Source organism: Drosophila kikkawai, chromosome 2L (assembly GCF_030179895.1).
Source record: "Drosophila kikkawai strain 14028-0561.14 chromosome 2L, DkikHiC1v2, whole genome shotgun sequence".
Lineage (NCBI taxonomy): Eukaryota > Metazoa > Arthropoda > Insecta > Diptera > Drosophilidae > Drosophila > Drosophila kikkawai.
In genome coordinates this window covers 24,966,007-24,987,824 of record NC_091728.1, presented here as the reverse complement: position 1 = coordinate 24,987,824, position 21,818 = coordinate 24,966,007, and the positions used below count along the sequence as shown (strand labels likewise).

The following is a 21,818-nucleotide window of genomic DNA, read 5'->3' as shown; positions in this document are numbered from 1 at the left end:
CAAATCCGCAAAATAAGAAATTAATTATTTTAAAATACAATGCGATTATGTATATTACAAATGTTAATTGTAATATATTCCTTGAAGTTTTGGGAACATTATTGCATAATTGAATTAGCTAATACTAACTTACTTAATTTATAAATAATTATTTTGTGGGTGCACCTTAAAATCGGTTCGATTCTAACCTTCAACATTATTGCAAATCCGCTGCCGCTGTGTCGTATTTGAGAGGGACCATTTAAGGGTTGTCAGCGTTTCAAAAAAAAAACGGCATATATTTAAGATTAATTTCGAACAATTACTTTTTATGTTGTTTTACAATTAAAATATCTGCTATTAGGTAAAGTATATGAAAAAGTGTTTTTCTTTAAAATACCAGCCAATTCAATCCACAAACTGAACTAAATTTTATGCGAAGGGAATTTTTTCTAAACCCTCGGCAACTCTACTTTCGAGCATTTTGCCACCAGAACAGCTGATTGCAATTACAAATATTTCAAAATGTTTATTTCCTGTCTTAATGCTTATTCCTTAGATTTTATTATTTAAATTAGTGCTTCATTACTATCTATGAGTTGGAGACTACAGCGGGCCAAAATTTGACCAGCCCCTTTTAGCAAATCTTAGACAAGGGAATCTCTTTTGTTGAAAGCGACCAGCTGATTTTGTTTGGGAATTTAAGGGAAATTAAAAAAAATTTCCTTAAATCACCAAGGGAAATTCGCTTATGTTAAAGGGAAATCCGCAAATGTTATCAAATTCACTTCCGAGTGGAAACTAGAACAGGCCTGAATAACATATTTTTTCAGCATCGCTCAAAAAGTTCATATAACAAGATAAAATGTATCTATATGGTAAATAATAAAATATTTGAATAAAATCAAATCATTTTATTAAACTCGCAACATTTAAAGAAAATATGTGTTAATTGTTTTATGCGAAACACGCAATCGGCGAAAAAAGAACAATCGTCGACATCCTTAGCTTTTATTCTTATAAAATAAATCATTGCTAAATTAATATGAAATTAAGCGTTTTTAAGGCTATAATATACTAGATCTAGCCAGAAATCGGCTGAACTGGCAACACTGCTGCGGCGAATTAACATGAAAATATTCTTCGATGACTGAATAAATCCTGGGATACCGACAACTGGCGGAAAATCAGCGAAAATAAACGCGTCAATACATCATGCGAGTAAGTGGACTGATGGCCGGTGCATTGCATAAATCAATCGGTTCAATCAAAATACCAGCAACAGCAGCAAAACAGAAAGAGTCAACATCGGCATTTACCACGCGGTGGTGTGAGTGTGAGCGGCGAATTCAAGAGAGCGAGAGAAAGGAGAAGGCAAATAATCTCGTGGCAAAAGCGAAACGCGAAAACAGCAGCAAGCGTCCATGAAATTGGGTGGAGAGCAGCGCGCGCTCTCTTTCGCTTCAACTCTGGGAGCGAAGGCCGAAGAAAAAGAGAGCGAAGCCTATAAGTATAGGAAGCAACAAACGTAACGGCGACAGTCCAAACCAAAATCGGTCTTTCTCTAGATACTTTTTGCGGTAGCGCGTGAATCAGAACGTTGTGCACGCGTCATTGTCGCAATTTCCGTTATTTTTGCATTCGGGCGCAAACTATACTAAAACAGAAGAAACAACAACCTAAAACGCAGTTTAAAAACACCTCCTTGAGCGTGTTGTGTGTGCGAGAGTGTGTTGTGTGTAAGTAGAAAAGTGCTTTTTGAGTGGCGTGATAAAAACACTCATACCAACACACCTTTATATGCACACACACGTGCCCCGTTTGTTTGTGTGGCAATTGTGCAGTTTTGTGAAAGTTTTGCGAAAGTTTTATCAATTAAAGCGCAACGAACACTCTAAATATAAAAAAAAGTCGTGAAATAAGAGAACTTCGAGAACGGAGCGAAGGAGATTGGGGCAAAACGTGTTGACGCCAACGCAACATTTTATGCTGGCGCTGACATTACGTGTATGCGCTTGTGTTTTTGTGTAGTGCGTGTGCGTATGCGTGCGTTCCTATTGGCAAAAGATCATTTTATATAATCGGCGGTATATTATAGGCTTCGTTTGTCTGATTTTCTCGTATTTTATTCTGGAATTCTTACATGTGCGTTCCATCCCGCTTGTGCCGCCCAGAACTGAGAAGCGAGCAGGCTCTTCTCCGGCAAAGGTAAGTTCATGTCCCACGTAATGCTCTTTCTCAGCTGCTGTTCTCTTTTTGCTCTCTCTTACAACAACCTCCCGCCATGCTGCCGGCTTGCCCCTTTATTTTTATTGTACTTAGATTTTTTTTTTTTATTGTTTTTCGTAGTGTCACGCCACCTTATCAATGACGCTTGCAATTTACCTAATGAGTTTAGCTCGCTTCTTACAATTTATTTCTGTCTGCGGTGGAATCAACAGCCTTCCGCTGACCCAATTTCGGATGTAGCTGAAAAGTGCAATTGCACTTTGCCTTATGCAACGGCTGTCCATTTGTTTGTTTTGGCTATCGATTGTTTGGTTCGCCAGAAAAAAAAAACAACCAAGGCTTTTGCCACTCGATATCGGGGCATTTGATTATTGATTATTTCTCTTAGAGCATTAAATTACCACATTAAGGCTGTATTTGATTGAGCTTTGGATTCTACGCTACAAAGTCCATTTCAGTGGTTGACAAATCTCAATTATGGATTGAATAAAATCCTAAATAAACGAGTTACAATTGCACTTTAACTAAAGGCTAAAACTTTTAAAGTCATGATATGTATCGTATTTTTTCCACTCTTACTAATACAATAATAATTATAACAAACTAGTAATTATTGCAATAAAATATATGTAGTTATCAGTTATTATTTGTGATACCTGAAGCTTTTCAAAAACTCCTTTAAGAGGCTATAAATTACAAAAATGATTAAATACTTGAACTTGGTGGAAAAATTACGACGCAAATCACTAAACGAGTATTTATAAAATATGTATTTTTATTGTACGAATAATAATAGGTCAAAAACTTACTTTGGTTATTCATTGTCGATTTAAAATCAATTTAAATACTGCCAGAAAATATGCTACAAACTATATCGAAGTAAACCAATTTATAGTGGACTTAGTACCCAAAATATTACGTTGAAAATTATGTTCTTATTAATTTTGAATTTTATTTTAAAATACTTTTTTAAAACGTAGTATTACAATTTTCAGAATTTTGAACGCGCATCTTTTAAATACAAGCTTTTACAAGTGCTTCCAGATCATATGATCTCTGCAGGAGCTTGACTGTATTTTGAAATGCTTGGCGTACCATTATTTTTATAACCTGTTAATTGCATTCTTTACCGAGGCAGTTTAAATTCTAATTAGACGTGGGTAGAGAATCCATTCAAAATCTACGCACATAAACAAAGCAACTCTCACGCGCTCTCCCTCTGCCTTTGTCTCTCGAAAGGGTCTCTCTCTCTAGATGGTTTTATTTTCACTTGCTCTCGAGTTGCACGTGTAAATTTCTTGTAACTGTCTTCTGCGCAAACTCTCTCCGCCGCATGTTATCTCTATTCTGCCTTCCCGCTTTGGCAGCCGCTGGATATACATATGAAGCCCTCCCTTTCTCTGGGTCTCTGTTATACCAACTGAAAATCATGCGAGTTTCTGTCGCGAGTTTGTGGGCGACACCAGTGGGAGGGGCGGGCAGGGACTTCCAGTTCGGGGTCATATGGGTGTGCGTGTGCGTCATCTGTTTTTGATTCCCAGCGACCAGCTGAGCGATGAGGTAGTGTGTGTGTGTGTTGTGGGAGATGGGCGGACTGCACTTTTCATGCCACGCTTTTGTTTCTAGGGCGCGGCTTGTGCTTTGGCCGGAAATACGCCTCAGACGGTGGCACTTAATAACGGCCATATCGCTCGGAACTCACAAACTGCCGGTAGCTACTTATCTACATACAATATCAAAAAGTTCATCAGCGATTTAAAACCTCGACCGGAATAGATAATCCCCAGAAAAGTGGCAGAGTAACGTGTGGGTACTATAAGTCGATTGATACAGGATGATGGTGGACTAGGGCCTTTAAAAATTGTGTATTCACGATGAAATGCTAAAAACTATTTATTTAAAAGAATCGGTAAAGCGTTCGAGTCATTATATGTGTTTAAATAATTCTGAAAAAACTTCTTATCAAAACGGATTTAAGCAAGTTAAAAGTATAAAGATAAAACAAAAACAAGTTACAATATCTCTAAGTGAATAAATACCCAAGTTCTTCTCGGTAAACTATAGTTTTTACACTGAAATATAAGCTTTACTTGTTATCACAACATTAGATTCCCTAACAGGTCCTCCATAAAATAGACTACAAATTGGAAATATACTATAACAATACTAACTGTGGTAAACCAGAATTCCATATTAGAATCAAGTGACAGAAATCTGTAAACAGATAAAAAGTAATGTTAAAGGTTTCTAAAATAATGCAATTTCAAGTGATTTCAAATGTACCGCAGGTTCTGTGACTTTAAAATCAAATTCTGTTTAACATATAAATATATTTTCTAGTAATGATAATGAATGAAAACAAAATGAAAGTTTAAAAGAGATCACAAATCGCGAAATTTTTAAAGCCTAAGGCGTGGCCAATAACATGAAGAGCTTAAACGTTAGTACTTTCATTCATTTTGAAGGTTTTATGCACATATGTATGTATATAAAAGAGTCTCCATTAAATCCGGCTTATTAGAATCAAGTTGCACGTAAAAATAGAACGCCATGTGGGAGGTACAACGCCCATTGTTCTGTTACCTGCAACACCAGCCAGTCTTACCCCCACAGACCCTCCCACATTTCTTCCGTGTTTGCCGGTCTCAGTCTTCATTCATGGCCAGACCGCCCACTTCGCCGCCCGCCTCTCAGTTGCCTTCATGTAAATAATTTGCTCTTTGACCTTTTCACATCAAACTATGCCCCTACACTCTTGTACTCTCTCGCGAGCCCTCCCTGTTTTTCTCTTTCTCTGGCCCGATACTCTTCGCCCTGAACCCCACAGTACAGTACAGTACAGACTCGTACACTCACACGCCTGCAACCGGCTCTCTCAGTTGCGCTCTTGTCTCTCTTCTCTTCGCCGCATTATTCTTGTACTTTGTTTCAAGCTTCACGGCGGCAACATTTCCCCTGAAACTCGTACGATTTTCAGCTGGTATAACCAAGGAAAACGTGCCACATTGCTTGCCGCTTGCCACCCAGCCAACCCACTGAGTTGCCCCTGCACCCCCACCCCTTTCGCCCGGCGCCTCGTGACTTTTTCACAGAGCTACACTCAGCAAAATAAAAAGCGATATTGTGGAAGAATTGCTACGAAATATAAGTTGTTTTTTTTTTTTTAGATATGTATATAACTTAAACTCAATTCAGGGTTTCAAATTACGGTTGCAATGCTTTTTACTGTTAAAAACATGAGCATAAGCATTAGAAATAAACATTATACATTTTTGTCCGTGTAGATGCAGTTGCTTCTTTTCTTTTTCCATTCCCTAGTTGTCTTTCTCTTCATGTCCCTCTTGCTCTCTCTTTCCCTAAAGCACTCGTTGGACGCTATGTCAAAAATAGTCACGCGATGTCTGGGCGACTGAAGTCTGAACCTTCCTCCCGCCCACTGGCACCCCCTTTTGGCTGCCACTGTTTTTCGAGTTGTAAATGAAATTCTGTAATCGGCCTGTTGCCCCACCCCCGATTTGGCAGTTTGCCCGTGCTTAATTTAACCGTTACATTTAAGCTTCAGTTAGAATAGTGCAACAGCTGCTTTCTATTTTCGGGTCCCATCACCCTTTTGTAATTACAGATTTGACGAGTTTGTTTTGATTTGATTAACCGGCGAAAATAAACGACAATATATTTTAAACTAAAAAGTGAAAATAAAAAGTTGAAACACTTCTAAATTATAATCTTTATTGATTTATTATTAAAATAAATTAAAAAGTACATCCTGGGATTTTTAATAGTTTGAATAGGTTTTTAACTGTTTAAACTTTGCCTTAAATTCGGTTTTTATTTCTGGTTGTCAGGCCAACGAATTTTTATATTGATATGTTCTATGTTTGGCAGGTTTAAAAACAAGAATGTATGTACATACATACAGCTGTGTTCACGGAAATAGCAGTGCCACACGACCTGCACGTTTAAGATTGGAAAATACTATTACAAACACTATTTTCATCAAATTTTTTTTCATAAAGGCTTAGTGTATTTAATTATTAACAATACCACAATCATTTAATTTAGGTAACATAAACCCTTTAGAAGATATAGCTAATAACAACAAAAAAGGTCTATATTATGCCGATCATTGAAATAGCAGTGAAAAACTAAAATTCTTCATAAATTTAAAAATATCGTATAAGAAACCTATTTCTTCTTAAATTCTAATTGACTATGATCTAATATTTTGTTAAATAGCCTTTAGAAGCTATTATAGCCTCATACATGGGTGGCAAGGAGTCCACCAAGTCTTAGCAACGCTTGAGGGGAATATGGCCTCATTCCTCCTGCACAAATTGCCAAAGCTACATCTTAGAAGTCGGAAACTTCTTTAATACGTAGCCCTTGATGTCCCCCATAAGTTTTCGATCGGATTTATATCCGGGGACTGTGCAGGACATGGCATTGCATCCACTTTTTCATTAAGAACCCACTCTTTGGCTACCTTGCTGGTATGATTAGGGTCACTGTACTGCTGAAATGTCCAAATTAATGGCATATTTTCCTCAGGATACGGCTGCTAGACAGTTTTTAATATTTAGACATAAACATAATGGTCTTTGATCCCGCAGATCATATATACAGGACCTACAACGTTGTATGAAAAGTATACCGATACCATGACTTTTAGGCCACCGTATTTTACTGTCTTCAGCGTATGGTTTTGGGGGTACTATGTATTTGGAGGTCGACGGACATATTATCTTGTCCTATTCCACCAAATAAAACCAATTTGGAGTCATTTGTCCAACGGATATAACGCCATTTGAATAGTGGCAGTTCAAGTGGCTATTGGCGAACTCCAATCTGGCCTTGATATGCCTTTAACCAAGCAGTGACATTTTCCATGGTCTTCGCGAATCTAGAATTTATTCAATAAGTCCCCGGCGAATGGTCCCATGACTGATTCCCATGCCAATTCCCGCTCATATATCCCTAGAGGATGCAAAAGGACGAGCTTTGCTGAAGCGAAGTACGCGTCGAGCCTGTACAACTGTGGTTTTTGCGAATCATACCTCGGTTTTTTTGGGTTCGGTTCATATTTTATGATTTATAAACTATTTTAAAAGAACAATTTGAAAGATTTAGAGACTCTTTACATGTTTTGCCTTCTTTCTAGGCTAAGTTATCTGATACCTTTCTCTCATGGAGCAGTGAGGTCCTGCGCCCACAAAAATAATTTTTTTTGCGTTGTAAAGGTGTATTATAGTATAAACTATAATAATGACCGTAATTAAACTCATTTTTTACAAAATTAAAAGAAATTTCGGCACTTTTTGCGAAAGAAAATTAAAAACTGCTATTTCAGTGATCGGCCAAAACGAGCTGCATATGTGAAAAAATATCAATAAAACATAAAAATAGAGCAAATCTAACGGAATTTTTTCTCGATTCTTATCTTTATGTTCCATTTTACAAAAACAATGTGCAATATATCAGCTGGCAAAAAGGAATATGTACAAAAAAACGTTTTGAAGTTGTTTTTCTGTCGCACTGCTATTTCAGTGAACACAGCTGTATGTATGTACTTATGTGAAGTTGCAGAGGCTTCCAAAAAAGGGGATATTTACTACGGAAAGGTATAAGATAGAGCTATCGCTAGATCAACCCCCTTAACGTAAGCCCCTGCATCGTATGAGCATTATTTGTGTTTGTTTTAGTCATGACTTTGGTAGATTTTCTAACCGGTTTCGATTAAACCGGGCTTTTGGCTTTACTGCTACAGCTACCGAGCTGCGCCGCTCATGATCATTGCCAAAGCGGCGCATGGTGTTCCGTTTCTTTTCTGCTTTACTGTTTTTCCTCTGGAAAATTTCACTCGAGCACGTGCTCTCCGGTTGATGGTCACTCTAAAGATAAGTACGCTTGTCTAGGTCATTTATTTTAGCGCTACGCTACGCGACTGCTGCCTTACTTTCACACAGACCCATTTACATATCTTGAAAATATATATGTATTCGGACGGCGCACTCAAAAATGAGCGAGTGCAAAAGAGAGCTTTCGATCTTCCTTTCTCTCCGAGAGTGTGTGGGTGTATCTCTCCATCTCACTCCTTCTTTCTCTGTGCCATAATCAAATTTATTTTCAGTTCGCCTCCAACTCACGCCCACACACACAGCAAACACACGATCTTTCGTTTGTTTGTTTGTTTTGCATGTTTGTTACTCTTTCTCGTTTTCATTCAATGAAATATTCAACGCCCCGTGCAAAAAGTTGTTCTCACTTGATGATGCTGTTGCGGTCACACTGAAAGAATATTTAAATATCTTTAAAAACTGCAAAATGATACAAAATTACTTTAAAAAAAGTGCCCATGGATAACTGGATTTATTTCTTGTTATGATTAAAATATAACACATTTTTCTTATAAAATAATTATAAATTAAAGTATATAATACTTTCTCAGCAAATTGTTATTTCCTTAAAAATATTTGTAGATCTCTATAAGTGCCGAATTGATGTTAATTTTTCGTTGTGTGCATTCTGTTGTTGTCTTTATTTCAATCTCGTTTGAGTACGTTTTTCTCGTTTTTATGTATGTACTGCGACTGCAAAAAAAGTATTTTTATTTTGGACTTTGACACAGTCATACGATGATTTTGTTACCCCATTATTCGCCCCGAGAACAAACGCTTGACCGATCGAGGGAGAGGGCGATGTAGCAGACACTCACGTAATGCTCGCATGGAAATAAATAAATCAAATGTTGCAATTCGATTTGGATTTTGCATTATGTCCATAGAGTAATATCGCGGTCTCACTTTTGCCGCTTCGTTCAATGTCAAGGCAATCAGTTGATGAATAATTTCCCGTTACAATTTCCCCAACAACAACAACTGGACACCTTGACCAAAGTTCAAGTAACCGGTCGACAGACAATTGGAAATATTTATGCAAGTGCGCTGCTTGTCGCGTTTTTCATTGTAAACAAAATAAACAGCTGATGGCGTGAGAATTGAACTTGTTCAGGTGCTTAAAAATAAAGCCAAAAAACACGTAAACCAAAAACACTAAAGTCACAACTTGAGTCACCTACTGCGCAACTTCACAGAGTGATAAATTTACCTTTATAGTATATAAGTAAAGCACAAATGAAGACCACGTAAGTGGACACGTTTCCCTCTGCTTGGGGGGGCATTACTGATGACGTGTTCTAGCTAGATAGATATATAGATTTGTACGTATTTAACTGCGTATTCTCTGGTTGCCATTCTCGACATACAATTAATGTGGAAAGAGTGCTTCCACACTCGATTTTTGGCATTGCTCGGCGATTTCATAATGCCTCACGCAAACTTGAAGCTTGCCTTGTGGGCTTTGACAGCTGATTTTGATTGCGAATCCCTTTTTGCAAACTAGTCTTTTTTAAAATAATACCAAGCTGCATAGTTCGTTTTCAAGTTCGAAATTTAGCCTACTCTATTTCTGCTTTCCATCTGTTTTTTAATTTAATCATGCATAACGTGGGTTTGTTTGTTCAATGGTGGTGGCAGTAAGTTGTGCAATGCACACAAAAAAGTAGCGGGAAATGCATTATAATAGCATTCAATACCGAAATTGGAAAGAGCTTGTTGTGTGCTTTTAGCAGCAAACAGTTAGAGGTGACTACTGCCTTTTGCCAGCTGTAATTAATGCCAGCTATTGTTTTTAAGCAATTAGGCAAGTTTCACCCTAAAATTACAATTAATTGGTTGTAACGTGCAATTAGCTGAAGGAGAGCTAAAATGCATTTGAGCTTAAAGTAAACTAAACCTAAAATTTAGTACACTCATGATCGCATTCCAAGGTAGTTTTTGCTTGTTAAGCTCTTATCACCTAATTTTTAATACTAAGTCCTTAAAAAAGGAATGCTCACTTAGCCCAACAATTTTTATTTTTTATTTTTAGAATATAATAAAGTAAAACATTATATTTTTATGATACTGTATAGTATACTTAATAACCGTGTATACCCATATCGTTTGCTCGCATTTTCAAATTGCATTTAAACAATGCAATTAAGTGAAGCTTATCAAACCCCTATAAAAAACCCATGAACATTAGGCTAATCGCGAAATAATGTTTGCAGTTTATCAATATAACTGTACAGGATCTGCATTCCATTAATACAAGCTTAAATGCCATAAAATCTCTGTTCAAAAATGGCGTTCTAACGATGTCTATATGTATATACATATTTTGTATGTTCATTTTGTTTTTAATTGCCATCTTTTTACAGTAAACACAACGTTTTTGTTTGCTGATGTATGGTCCGATCGCTGTTGACCTTTGCACGGGTTGAAGTGTTCGTTGTAAGACATTACGCATACAACGGGTGTGCGTTATCTAACCGCCCCGCCAAGGCTTATGAATCGGATCTGATTCAATCAGTTCCCAGAGGAGAGGGGCTGCCCGAGTACGGATTACAGTAATCACAGGGCTTAATGTGTACAATTTCCTCATTGTTTCCCCGCGGACCGTGAACACTTCTCGTTGTTTGAGAGAACATCACGGGAATAACCTTTGTTCTCCAGACACGCCACTGTGAGTGATCTCGTTTGGAGCGACACTGTGTGGTTTCAGTGCCACTTTGACCAGGGTTCAAGATCTGAACAGAAATGCGATAAAAGTTTAAAGTAAATCGGTGGATATAAAACGCTAAACTAAACACAGCTTGGTATTTTCATAAAACGTTCATTCATTAACCCGCAATGGCCGCGAAACAACTTTCGCTCATGTTTGCGCCATTCGATCGTTTTGAACTTTGCACAGTGCCTATTGTACTATGGAAATTAGTGTTTTGGAATTTATATAAAATAAATCGATATAAAATCTTACGGTTTCAGTGAGTTATATTTCTTTTACGTTAATACTTTAAAAAGTATTCTATCTGAATTCCTGATACTAATAGTTTTAAAGATTAGCTTTGGACCCACTGCGCGTATTGTTTTGCTAACTTGACTGTGTTTTTTAAATATTTAAATGCCGAATTCTGTTGTTGTTTTCGCCTTTGTTATCGTTATGTTTTCATATTTCCTTTCTTCGCAAACAAAACACGTATTCACCACGTTTACGATTTGGGGTCTTCAGCGTTGAGTTTTCGCCAAATTTCAGAGAAATACATATATCCCAGCAGAAGATCTGTATTTTTGAGGCCAGTTCAATGCACTCCACCGCCGTCGATGTCGACTGAAACGGAGTTTAACATTTGTGCCCACTTTATATATCACCCGCATATCACATGGCCTGCGACTTGGCAGTGATTGCATAAGGGTCGAACTTTGGGCAGCGGGGAATTCGGTTTGTTGTTTATCAGTGACGGCAGATTCTAAGGAAACCATTCCATATCGGGTTTTTGGCGGATAAACCTCGGTATGTCGGACTTTGGTCCCAGCCACCACCAACGAATTTCGACAAACAAGTTGTGTAAGTTAATGGCAAAGAATTTTCTGTACCCGACCTATGACAATGTTGCTCTTTAATACAATATGCGAAGAACCATTGCTAGTGAGAGAGAGAGAGAGTGAGTGAGAAAGATTCGCTCTTTCTTGAGAGTAGAGAATCAGATTATGCAATATCTAGCTCTTGCTTTTCTTTTAGAATTTGTCTAATTTTAAACTCACTCTATATATCCGCCTTTCTCTGTTGACATTATCTCTTTTGGCCATTCTTTGTTTTCTATAATATCAGCGTATATCTGGCATATATCCAGGAAAAACCCAAGACGTAACAGAAACTTGTTTGGCTTTCAGTTTATGATTTGATTAGAATATCTATGAAGGCCAGATTGTCTAATTGAAATAATATTTGGGGCTCGATTCGATTAGATCGATATATTTTAAGAACTTAATTGGAAATTCCCCTTACTACGAGAATTTTATCGGTTTATAAAATAAATTTAATTAATTTTGTGCTGTTTTGATAAGGGTATCTTTTGTTATGCCATTAAACGGTGTTGGTTGCTAAAGACTGTTCTTATTTATGCCAAAGTTTACGCTTTCTTCGCTGTTTCTTTGATCTCACATTGTTGTGTTATCCCTCATTGTCACTACATAAAAATGCATATATTCGTTATATTTCCGGTTGCAGGTAAAAACGTCGCACAGACCAACACATGCGAGGACATCACTTGACATCATCGCTTACTTGTTGCATCCATTGTCCTTGTTCGTCCTTGCCATCAATCAGAGCTAGGCTAAGCTTCTCATTCAGCTCTTAATATCGGAGGATTATTCATCTCCAGAGATCTCAAACGGAATCCATAGCAATCGGACAAAAATAAAACCAGCCTCAAGATGTTTATCGAAGATGATGCGCAGTAAGTACAAGGTTTTAAATATCTATTGATTACTTTATGTTTATGTTTGCTTTATTCGTATTCCATGGGAATTTCACTTAGTGTTAGCTTAGTGTTGGTTGTGGATATATTTTGGTGTTGGGTAAAGAGCAAGAATATATTATATACCCGTTGTGCTATTATCGGTTTAATAAGTTATATTTAAAATCATTTATACCGTCTCCAAACAATTAATTCAAGTTTAAGACAAGATAGAGTACTGTTTCAAAAAGTTCTTTTATACTAAATAAAATAATACTTTTATACTAATTTAAAAAGTTTCATAATACGTTTACATATAAAGCAATGTTTAAGCTTGATTAATACTATTATTAAAATATTCAATCATAATATTTTCCTTATAAAAATGGAGTTATTCAAATTTAAACTAAACCAGTTGCAATACATTCCAGCATGTTTGCAATTATTGTTATATGGCTTTGTACGACTTACCGACATTACTTAATGTGCCTTAACGCCATTTAAAACTTTACATAATTTCCTAGGAAAAGCAATCATTAACTTCCTTAGGCACTTTGAAGCTTACTCGTAGCATTTGCACTTTATCGGCTAAAAAATTCCTAGTGACATGCAGCAACCTTTTAAAGCCCTCCCCCCGTGCGCTAACTTGACGTCATGCCCACTTGCGCAATCCAAGTTCAAGGCTATCGTTCGATTTGCTTATCAGCTAGTTAGTAGTACAGCGCTCCCTGGATGGCTATATCAAGTGTGCAGCAGTCTTCTCGCGTATTATAGAAATCGGCAACCCGTGTGATCGCCACTGCAATTAAAACCCGTCTATATAGTATGTGCCCTGTCGCGCATGACCGGTTATAATGATAAGTAGCTTCTAGTCTGCGAATTGCGATAAACCAAAGGCACAAGCAGGAGCGATTATGATTAAAAAAAATTGATTAATACATAGTAACTGACCGAATAAAATGCAGTATTTTAATTAATTAAATTTTGCTATGATACGTTTATCTAGTGTCCTGGGCTTAAGCGATCAAAATTTTAATAAGGAAACAAATCTCTTCAAAATATTTGGCATTAGATTTTCCCTAAATTTAATTATAAATTAAAGATAAAGAAAAAAAAACGTGATAAGTTGGCCAGCTTGGTGCGAGTCTTTATAAAAATGGAACTGCTAAAAACGACGTGAGACTTGTGATATTTTTGGGTACTTCTTTTGTCAAGTGAAAGATTACTACGACCTATGATTTATTTAACAAATGACTAACCGACAAATGGGACTTTGTTCATTGTAAACTTTGTAAAATAGAACGCACCATAAATTTAGGTTGGATTTTTGTCAGTATTTCACATCGTAAAGATTACTCGATCGATGATGAATGAAATATGGCTGATATCCTTGATTTTCAACACACTTAATGGGCCACTCAGCAACTGAAACCACTTAGAAGTAGATTCAGATTAAGTTCAGACGATAAACAAACCCGCTCTTCTATTACAAATAGCCTGGTTTCTTCTAGAAGAGGGAATCATCGCCTACGAAGCAATCTCGGGCTGATAAAAAAAGGCCGAACCGAACCTATACCTCTTTCAGTATGTGTGCCGCTCTCCAAGCTCTTATCGGGGGCTGTTCGAAAAGCGTTTTCTGAGCGAGAACCGAGAACCGATTTGAGAGGAACGAACGGAGAGTGGCAACCCCTTTCCGCTTTCGAAAGACTTGCAAGACCTGCTAACTGCTAACCAGTGGCAGCAGCGGCAGGTGGTGATATCAGTTGGTTTTCGGCTTGCGACAGCGCCACAACGAGTGGGTGGGTGTATTGGGAGCCACGGATCGGGCGTATACGCGATGTGTGGGAAAAAGCGATAGTTCTTGCTTGCTGCTGAACTGAATTCTGCTCAAACATTTACATATCCAATTGGCCGGGAACTAATTTGTATTTTTGATTGCCTTTTTTACAGAATGGACAGCTTTTGGGTGCAGAGCGCAATTGGCGCGATCAAGGCGATCGCCTTCATGTACGACATCATCACGCTGCCTGTCTATTTGGTGTTCCAAAAGCCCTGGAAACGCCGGCAGGACTCGCGCCGGGTGAAGGTGAGTTCGGAGAATCCCTTTCCGTGATAGTTTTTTCTGGCGGAGACGAAAATTTAAGGCCTAAGCTACGACGACTGTGTAACTATCTCTAGAATCGTGTGTTGTTGAAAAATACTTTCGACTTTGCACTGGCCGTTCCAAAGTACATTTAGACCTGGCCACAATCGCATGCTATAGTTATATATTTATATATATATTCATTTATTAGTTGAAAACTGCACACACCAGCTATCAGCTAGATTTAACTTTTAATTTTCCTCGGCCCGCCTTGTTCTTCACCTTGAAACTTTTGCCAGCCCCTGGCACCTATCTCTCTTCCGAGCTTCTCAATTGTTTCCCAGTAATCAGTAGTTGGTATGTGTGTGCCCGACGACTTTTGATTTATTGACCGGGTCCACCTTTTTTCCTCCTATCTATCCGCTCGCTTTCCGTGTGGTCTTTATCAGGGATTCGCGCTTTTATGCGACAATTAGCCGCAACGATTTCCTTGCTTTCGCGAATATATTGACAGCCGAAATCATGGCTATATATGTGATAATTGCACAGGTTTTGTCACACCATATATACCCAACGCCGTCCAGGTGGTCTCTGATAAGAGAACTGTGGGGTTGGAAAATAATGAAAGTGATTTGGTTTTACCGGCACCCTGGAGTCATGTAAATCGGAGAGATTTTTAGTGTGCAAGTTTATTAATGTGGCTAGAAATACATTTGATATCTGTCTTTACCTGTGAGAAAAAATACTTGTTGAACATGCTCGGGCGCCATTCAGACACTGCTATATTTGGACACCGCAGCTAGTTTAACATGGGTAACACTCTCTCTGAAAAGTTTTTAAAGACCTAGGATAGATAGATATTTAGTTGAGCTACAAAACACACGCTTTGGAAAAGTCTCAGTCATGAAACTATGTATGATTGATATCTGACGCGCTTCTATCGCCACTATCTAAATAGAGCGATTTTGGTTGGCTTCGTGATAAGGTTTATGGGGTAAGAAGGTGTAGATATATGCCAACGTTATAAACTACGGCGGCGATGTGCATCACTAAATTGTGAACCGTAAAGTCTATAAACAATAATTTTTGCTTAAGAACTTGCAAGGGCAAATGTGTGAGCAGGGAAAAGAAATTGGTTAGGGGAAACCATGCTTAAACTCGCTTCTCATCTCAACTACTCCTCCTTCCTCAACAGGCCAAGCTAATTAACCAGAAAATGTTGGTCGATGAGTCCAAGTACGCGCCGGATGACATTGAGGTTTAAACTTTGCAAATGTGTTTTTAATACCCTTAGTAATAATGTTTGTTATGGAACGTACACGTACACTACACTACACTATAAAACACAACACATACACACTGGGGCACCCCCATACCACACACACATAAACAACACACACATGCACTTTAAATGTTCCAAAGGACTGGTGATCGTACGTACTCCGATGTCGGTTTCCCCGTTTCGGAGACTCAATCTTTGGTGTTGGTCCACGAAACATGATCTCCCGAGTTGTGGCCCTCACATCGACAAACCCTCCAAAAACTCACATGTCTGTTATCTCTCCCTCTCTCTCTCTCTCTGTCGACTCTACTCCCCCCTAATCTGGCGTTGATTTTGGTTTTGCGAATCGCGCTGCCGGCCCTCCTGACACGAAATTAAACTAATCGCCACACTTATGCTTTCAGGCAAAGATCATAACGAACGATGACAATGAGCTGACCTACCGGACTACGGATCCGCCGCGTGATGTCCACGTGAAGATGCTGCAGGAGAACATCGATACGCTGGAGAAGGTCTTCAACTATGTGGCCAAGACGTACACGTCGAAGCGCTGTCTGGGCACCCGTCAGATCCTGAGCGAGGAGGACGAGGTGCAGCCGAACGGGCGCGTCTTCAAGAAGTACAATCTGGGCGACTACAAGTGGAAAACGTTCACCGAGGCGGAGCGCACGGCGGCCAACTTTGGACGAGGTCTTCGAGAACTGGGCCAGAAGCCGCGAGAGAACATTGTTATCTTTGCCGAGACGCGAGCCGAATGGATGATCGCCGCCCATGGTTGCTTCAAGCAGGCAATGCCCATTGTGACCGTCTACGCCACCCTAGGCGATGATGGCGTGGCCCACTGTGAGTATATCGCAGTGTGGAATTTGGAATAATCCCGAAATTATCAATCAAAATCTTGTTACCACAGGCATCACCGAAACGGAGGTCACCACGGTTATCACGTCGCACGATCTGCTGCCCAAGTTCAAGACCCTTCTGGACAAGTGCCCGCTGGTGAAGAACATTATCTACATCGAGGATCAGCTGCACAAGACGGAGACCACTGGCTTCAAGGCGGGCGTCAAGATCTTGCCCTTCAACCAGGTGATCAAAAACGGCCAGGACAGTAAATACGGTGAGTGATAAAAAAAAAGAAATTTGCGTCTTTAATTTAAAGCCAAACGATAGGTTTCTTAACTATCGACTCAGACCGAAAAGGTGGTTGCATTGGGAGATTCTCCCTCGATTTTGTCCTCCTGCTCACTTTTCCCCACTGTGGATGTGCCAACTGACACGGTGGGGACCTCAGGCTCTCCATTGCTTTTACAAACAGACTTTTCCTCGTCGTCACCACTCTCGTATCCGAGTTTGAGTTCGGATGCTGTCGGAGGGCCATAGCGCCAGCTTTGAAATGGGGGTACAACATTAGATATTAGGTTCTCCAGTGAATAATTTCCGTTCTTACCTCATGTCGGTGTTGGATGCGTCAGCGGGCTGCAAGAGGATGGGCGAAGGATTAGGCGCAAGCTGCCCATTCACAGGACTGGCAGCCGCCACTTCGTTGACCGCCGGAATAGTTACATTCGCTGCCTGTGCATCTGTAACTGCGCTCCGTTTGCAGTAGGTTCTATATGCCCGATATGCGAGTACTCCGCAGTACACCCCGAACAAGGTGTAGAACACCTTAAAGCCTCTCGGCCTTGGCGACGCTGCAGTCAGTACAGCGTTGACCTGTTGCACACAAGTCAGTGGTGTTAGGGTAATGAACTCATCAAGGGTCGCTGACATTCTCGGTCTTTTTAATTTTAGGCCAAAATAACAATAACCTCAATTCTTGTCAATTTTGTTGTAAATGATTAATTAACTTGAAAACCTGCAAAGGATGAAAGTGTAGGGTTAGCATGCTTAGTTCCAAGTAAATATTTCCTTTGAATTAATTTCCTCTTTCACTTATCTTAACCCACAGAGAACGTGCCACCTAAGGGCGATGACATTGCAATTATTATGTACACCTCCGGCTCCACGGGCACACCGAAGGGTGTCCTGCTGTCGCACAAGAACTGCATTGCCACGATGAAGGGCTTCTGCGACATGGTGCCCATTTATCCGGACGATGTGCTCATCGGATTCCTGCCCCTGGCTCACGTTTTCGAACTGGTTGCGGAGAGTGTGTGCCTGATGACCGGCGTCCCCATTGGCTACTCGACCCCGTTGACCCTGATCGATACCAGCAGTAAGATCAAGCGCGGCTGCAGCGGAGACGCCACCGTGCTGAAGCCCACCTGCATGACCTCGGTGCCGCTGATACTCGACCGCATCTCCAAGGGCATCAACGACAAGGTCAACTCTGGCTCAGCGTTCAGGAAGTCGCTCTTCAAATTCCTCTACCAATACAAAGTCAAGTGGGTGCAGCGTGGCTACAAGACGCCTTTGATTGACAAGTAAGAAGAGAGTGACCTTCCAGTGGTCGTGAGTTGGGGACTGATTTCATTGGATTTCCTTGCAGATTGGTTTTCAAGAAGGTGGCCAAACTGATGGGCGGCAAGGTGCGCATTATTATGTCCGGTGGAGCGCCGTTGTCCGCGGACACACATGAGCAGATCAAGACCTGCCTGTGTCTGGACCTTATTCAGGGTTATGGTCTTACGGAGACCACGTCGGGAGCCACCGTGATGGACTGTGAGTGTTCGGAAGACAGCTGCTTTTGCGAGCTTTTGACTTAATTAATTACTAACAGATCGCGATATGACCTATGGACGCACTGGCGGACCCCTAACCGTCTGCGATATTCGCTTGGTCAACTGGGAGGAGGGCAACTATCGTGTCACCAACAAGCCGTATCCCCAGGGCGAGGTGCTTATTGGTGGCGAGTGCGTCTCGCAGGGCTACTACAAGCTCCCCGGCAAGACCAACGAGGACTTCTTCGAGGAGGGCGGACGGCGGTGGTTCAAAACCGGTGATATTGGTGAAGTGCAAGCCGATGGCGTACTTAAGATTATTGGTGAGTTTCCAAGCCGAAATTTGGAGTATAAAATATAAACTGAAACTCTATTTCCACACAGATCGTAAGAAGGATCTGGTTAAGCTGCAGGCGGGCGAATACGTCTCTCTGGGCAAGGTTGAGTCGGAGCTGAAGACATGCGGCATTATCGAGAACATATGCGTGTATGGCGACCCCACCAAGCAGTACACTGTGGCGCTGGTGGTGCCCAACCAAAAGCATCTCGAAGAGCTGGCCGAAAAACATGGACTGGCGGATAAGACATACGAGGAGCTGTGCTCATCGCCCGTAATCGAGAAGGCCATCCTCAAGGAGATTGCCGAGCATGCGAGGAAATGTAAGCTATTGGAAGGGGAGACATTCTATTGTGGATATATGTATAATATACATATTTCTGATTACGCAGGCAAATTGCAAAAGTACGAGGTGCCGGCCGCCATTACACTGTGCAAAGAGGTCTGGTCGCCGGACATGGGACTGGTAACGGCCGCCTTCAAGCTGAAGCGAAAGGATATTCAGGACAAATATCAGCATGATATTAACCGCATGTACGCCTCATGAAAGTCAATGTACTAAGCCACAGAGACGTAGCAGATGCAGTAACGACAACAACTACAACAACAACCACAACAACAACAACAACAACAACACGGATACAGATACAGTAGCGGCATTGAAGCTGTGTGCGTACCAATGGCGTCACTAGCACGACTCCTAAACTCGATCTGAAAGCCAAGCCAAAACACCACGTGCATGTCACGGAGAGTTCTCACATTTACCGAATTGGTTTCCTCTGTGTCCTCTTTTAAAAATTCCTCGTTTTTCGTCATCCCAATAAATGAAAGTTCGTTGACGTCTTGTTGGTAAGACCACAGTTTGAGGCTGGGTTTTGGTTTTTGGATATCATCACGGAACGACGATGAATGATGCTGTTGAACAGATTGACAAGGATAATGATAAGGATTATAATAATAATAACTGAATGCCGATCACATGAGAATGAATACTTGTATAATGTACAGTTTTTTTTCGGTTTTTAGAACATTTTCTTTTGTGGCAAATGAATATTGCATAAACAATACTTATTTTTATAGTATGCTTAAGTGGTTGCCTATTAATTATGTACATACGATATATACACACAAACACATCTATATGCATGCATATACATATGTGTATATTAAATCTAATATCTAGTGTACTTCTCTATGCTAAGTTTAATGTATGAAAAGATCCCTGAAGTAATTGAATGAAGAAAGCAACTTGATAATGAATTAAAAGCAAACAAAAAATGAAAAGAAAATGGAATTTCCCTGGAAAATGCTATTGTTTTTGGCGCAAAAGTAAGAGTTACATCTAAATACAAATGAAACCATCCAAAAATTATTTTTAATAACACACACACAAAGGCAGAGTAAAGGTTACAAAAAAATGGCAATTGTAAAATATATATTTTAGCTCAATTTAGTTAAATCTCACGTCAAATGAATTTTTAACAACACCTAACGAGAAAAGTCAAAATTATAAAGCAACAAATGAAAGACTTAGTACTAAAAAAACAAAGGCCAACAAATGTGGCTAAATATATACAAGCAAACAAAAATATTTGTTTTATAGATGTGCAAGAATAAATTTTGGAATAAATTGTAGTCATATTTTTAGTTAAACTATTGTATATTTAGGAAACATTTAGCAATTTTTTGTGTGCGGGAAACGTTGCGTTTCTTTCAAAATAAATTTCAAATTATAACACAAACACAGATTTTCAATTTCTGTACAAAATCAAGACGGGACACGAGTGTGTGACGGTGGTACCTTGATTCTCCTTCAAAAAGTCGGAAATTGACAATATCACTCTGTTGAAAATAAAACGAATAAATCTAATAATAAATGAGTTACAACAAAAAGCTAATAAACATGTAAAACAATTATTACAAATAAGTATCACTGCATTACTATATTTTTGATCGTATGAAATACTGGATAAATCAATAAATGAAAACTATTTTCTAGTTTTATTTGATGGCTGATTTCTATTCTGGGATCTATGATTTGTTTTATACGGGATTTGAGGGAAAAAAAGTGGGTAAATTTATAAGATTATTTCAATGTTTTCAGGATTAATTAATCCTAACTAATTTAATCCTTTTTAAACCCTTTTTGGGTATTATAATTTTAGTCAGAAGTTTGCTATGCAGTGAAGGAAACATTTCCGTCTCAATAAAGTATGTACATATATGTATGTACATTTGTTCTTGATCAGCATCAACTGCTGTGTCCGTCTGTCCGTTTCTACGCAAACTAGTTCCTCAGTTTAAAGCTATGTAAATAGATAGCTAGTCGTTTAAGTAATCTCACTGCTATGTACTATGTCGGAATCATTCGGATTGGATGATTTTATCATATAGCTGCAATAGAAACGATCTGCAAATTTTTAGATTAAAATTATAACTTTGCTGTTTTTGAACTTATTTTCATATTTTTTGGGTTATGGGAATAAGTACAAAAACTAAAAATAAAGGATATTTTTTTATTTAAGTTTGTTAAACAAATTGTATAGGACTTGAAACAAATCTTATGCGCATGTACCTATTATTTCGGCCAGTAGTGTATGAATATGTATATATATTTTGTGCATATCTCCTGTTAGTTTTTCCCTTAAAAAAAGGGAATCATTTCTTTATGATGCAATAGCAAACTGCTTGGGTATACAAGGGTATAGCTTAATTTCTTGGTTATATGTATATGGGCATTTCCACAGAAAGGTCAACCGCGGCCAAAACACTAAAACTTCTCTAAAAATTTTTTTTTCCAACATAGTAACATAAGGAAAAGGCCAATTGATTAAATTTGAAGGGCTATATCATATTCTAAAACAAATTTCGAAATATTCGAATGCATATTCGCGCAAACACGATTTTTCATT

The 21,818-nt window shown here is 39.1% G+C and overlaps 2 protein-coding genes across 6 annotated transcripts; one reads left to right on the top strand and one right to left on the bottom strand.

Annotated features, from left to right (window-relative positions):
* Positions 1–1,086: 1,086 nt before the first annotated feature.
* Positions 1,087–20,910, top strand: Acsl (Acyl-CoA synthetase long-chain). Of its 5 annotated transcripts, none has more exons than XM_017163363.2 (11): positions 1,087–1,200; positions 2,154–2,187; positions 12,316–12,544; positions 14,495–14,630; positions 16,314–16,752; positions 16,820–17,026; positions 17,858–18,332; positions 18,398–18,570; positions 18,629–18,892; positions 18,954–19,229; positions 19,299–20,910. In XM_017163363.2, exons 3-11 carry the CDS (start codon positions 12,522–12,524, stop codon positions 19,451–19,453), a joined length of 2,148 nt encoding a protein of 715 aa, XP_017018852.1. In that variant the 5' UTR covers positions 1,087–1,200; positions 2,154–2,187; positions 12,316–12,521; the 3' UTR covers positions 19,454–20,910. The 5 variants fall into 5 exon arrangements, with proteins under 5 accessions (XP_017018852.1, XP_017018859.1, XP_070139642.1 ...); XM_017163370.3 differs by lacking the exon at positions 1,087–1,200 and adding an exon at positions 1,521–1,718; XM_070283541.1 differs by lacking the exons at positions 1,087–1,200; positions 12,316–12,544 and adding an exon at positions 1,521–1,718.
* LOC108072329 (uncharacterized) lies at positions 17,023–17,774 on the bottom strand. Its single transcript, XM_017163415.3, has 2 exons — positions 17,357–17,774; positions 17,023–17,295 (listed from the first exon to the last, which is right to left on the bottom strand). The coding sequence occupies exons 1-2, from the start codon at positions 17,677–17,679 to the stop codon at positions 17,097–17,099; spliced, it is 522 nt and encodes a 173-aa protein (XP_017018904.1). The 5' UTR covers positions 17,680–17,774; the 3' UTR covers positions 17,023–17,096.
* Positions 20,911–21,818: the final 908 nt, after the last annotated feature.

Excerpts from the sequence above, each read along its gene's own strand:
- LOC108072329 (XM_017163415.3), bottom strand. The coding sequence starts at position 17,679 with ATGTCAGCGACCCTTGATGAGTTCATTACCCTAACACCACTGACTTGT. Across the intron at positions 17,296-17,356 it reads GCATCCAACACCGACATGAG|CTGGCGCTATGGCCCTCCGA; the intron begins GTAAGAACGGAA and ends CCCATTTCAAAG.
- Acsl (XM_017163363.2), top strand. The coding sequence starts at position 12,522 with ATGTTTATCGAAGATGATGCGCA. Across the intron at positions 17,027-17,857 it reads CGGCCAGGACAGTAAATACG|AGAACGTGCCACCTAAGGGC; the intron begins GTGAGTGATAAA and ends CTTAACCCACAG. Across the intron at positions 18,893-18,953 it reads TGGCGTACTTAAGATTATTG|ATCGTAAGAAGGATCTGGTT; the intron begins GTGAGTTTCCAA and ends ATTTCCACACAG.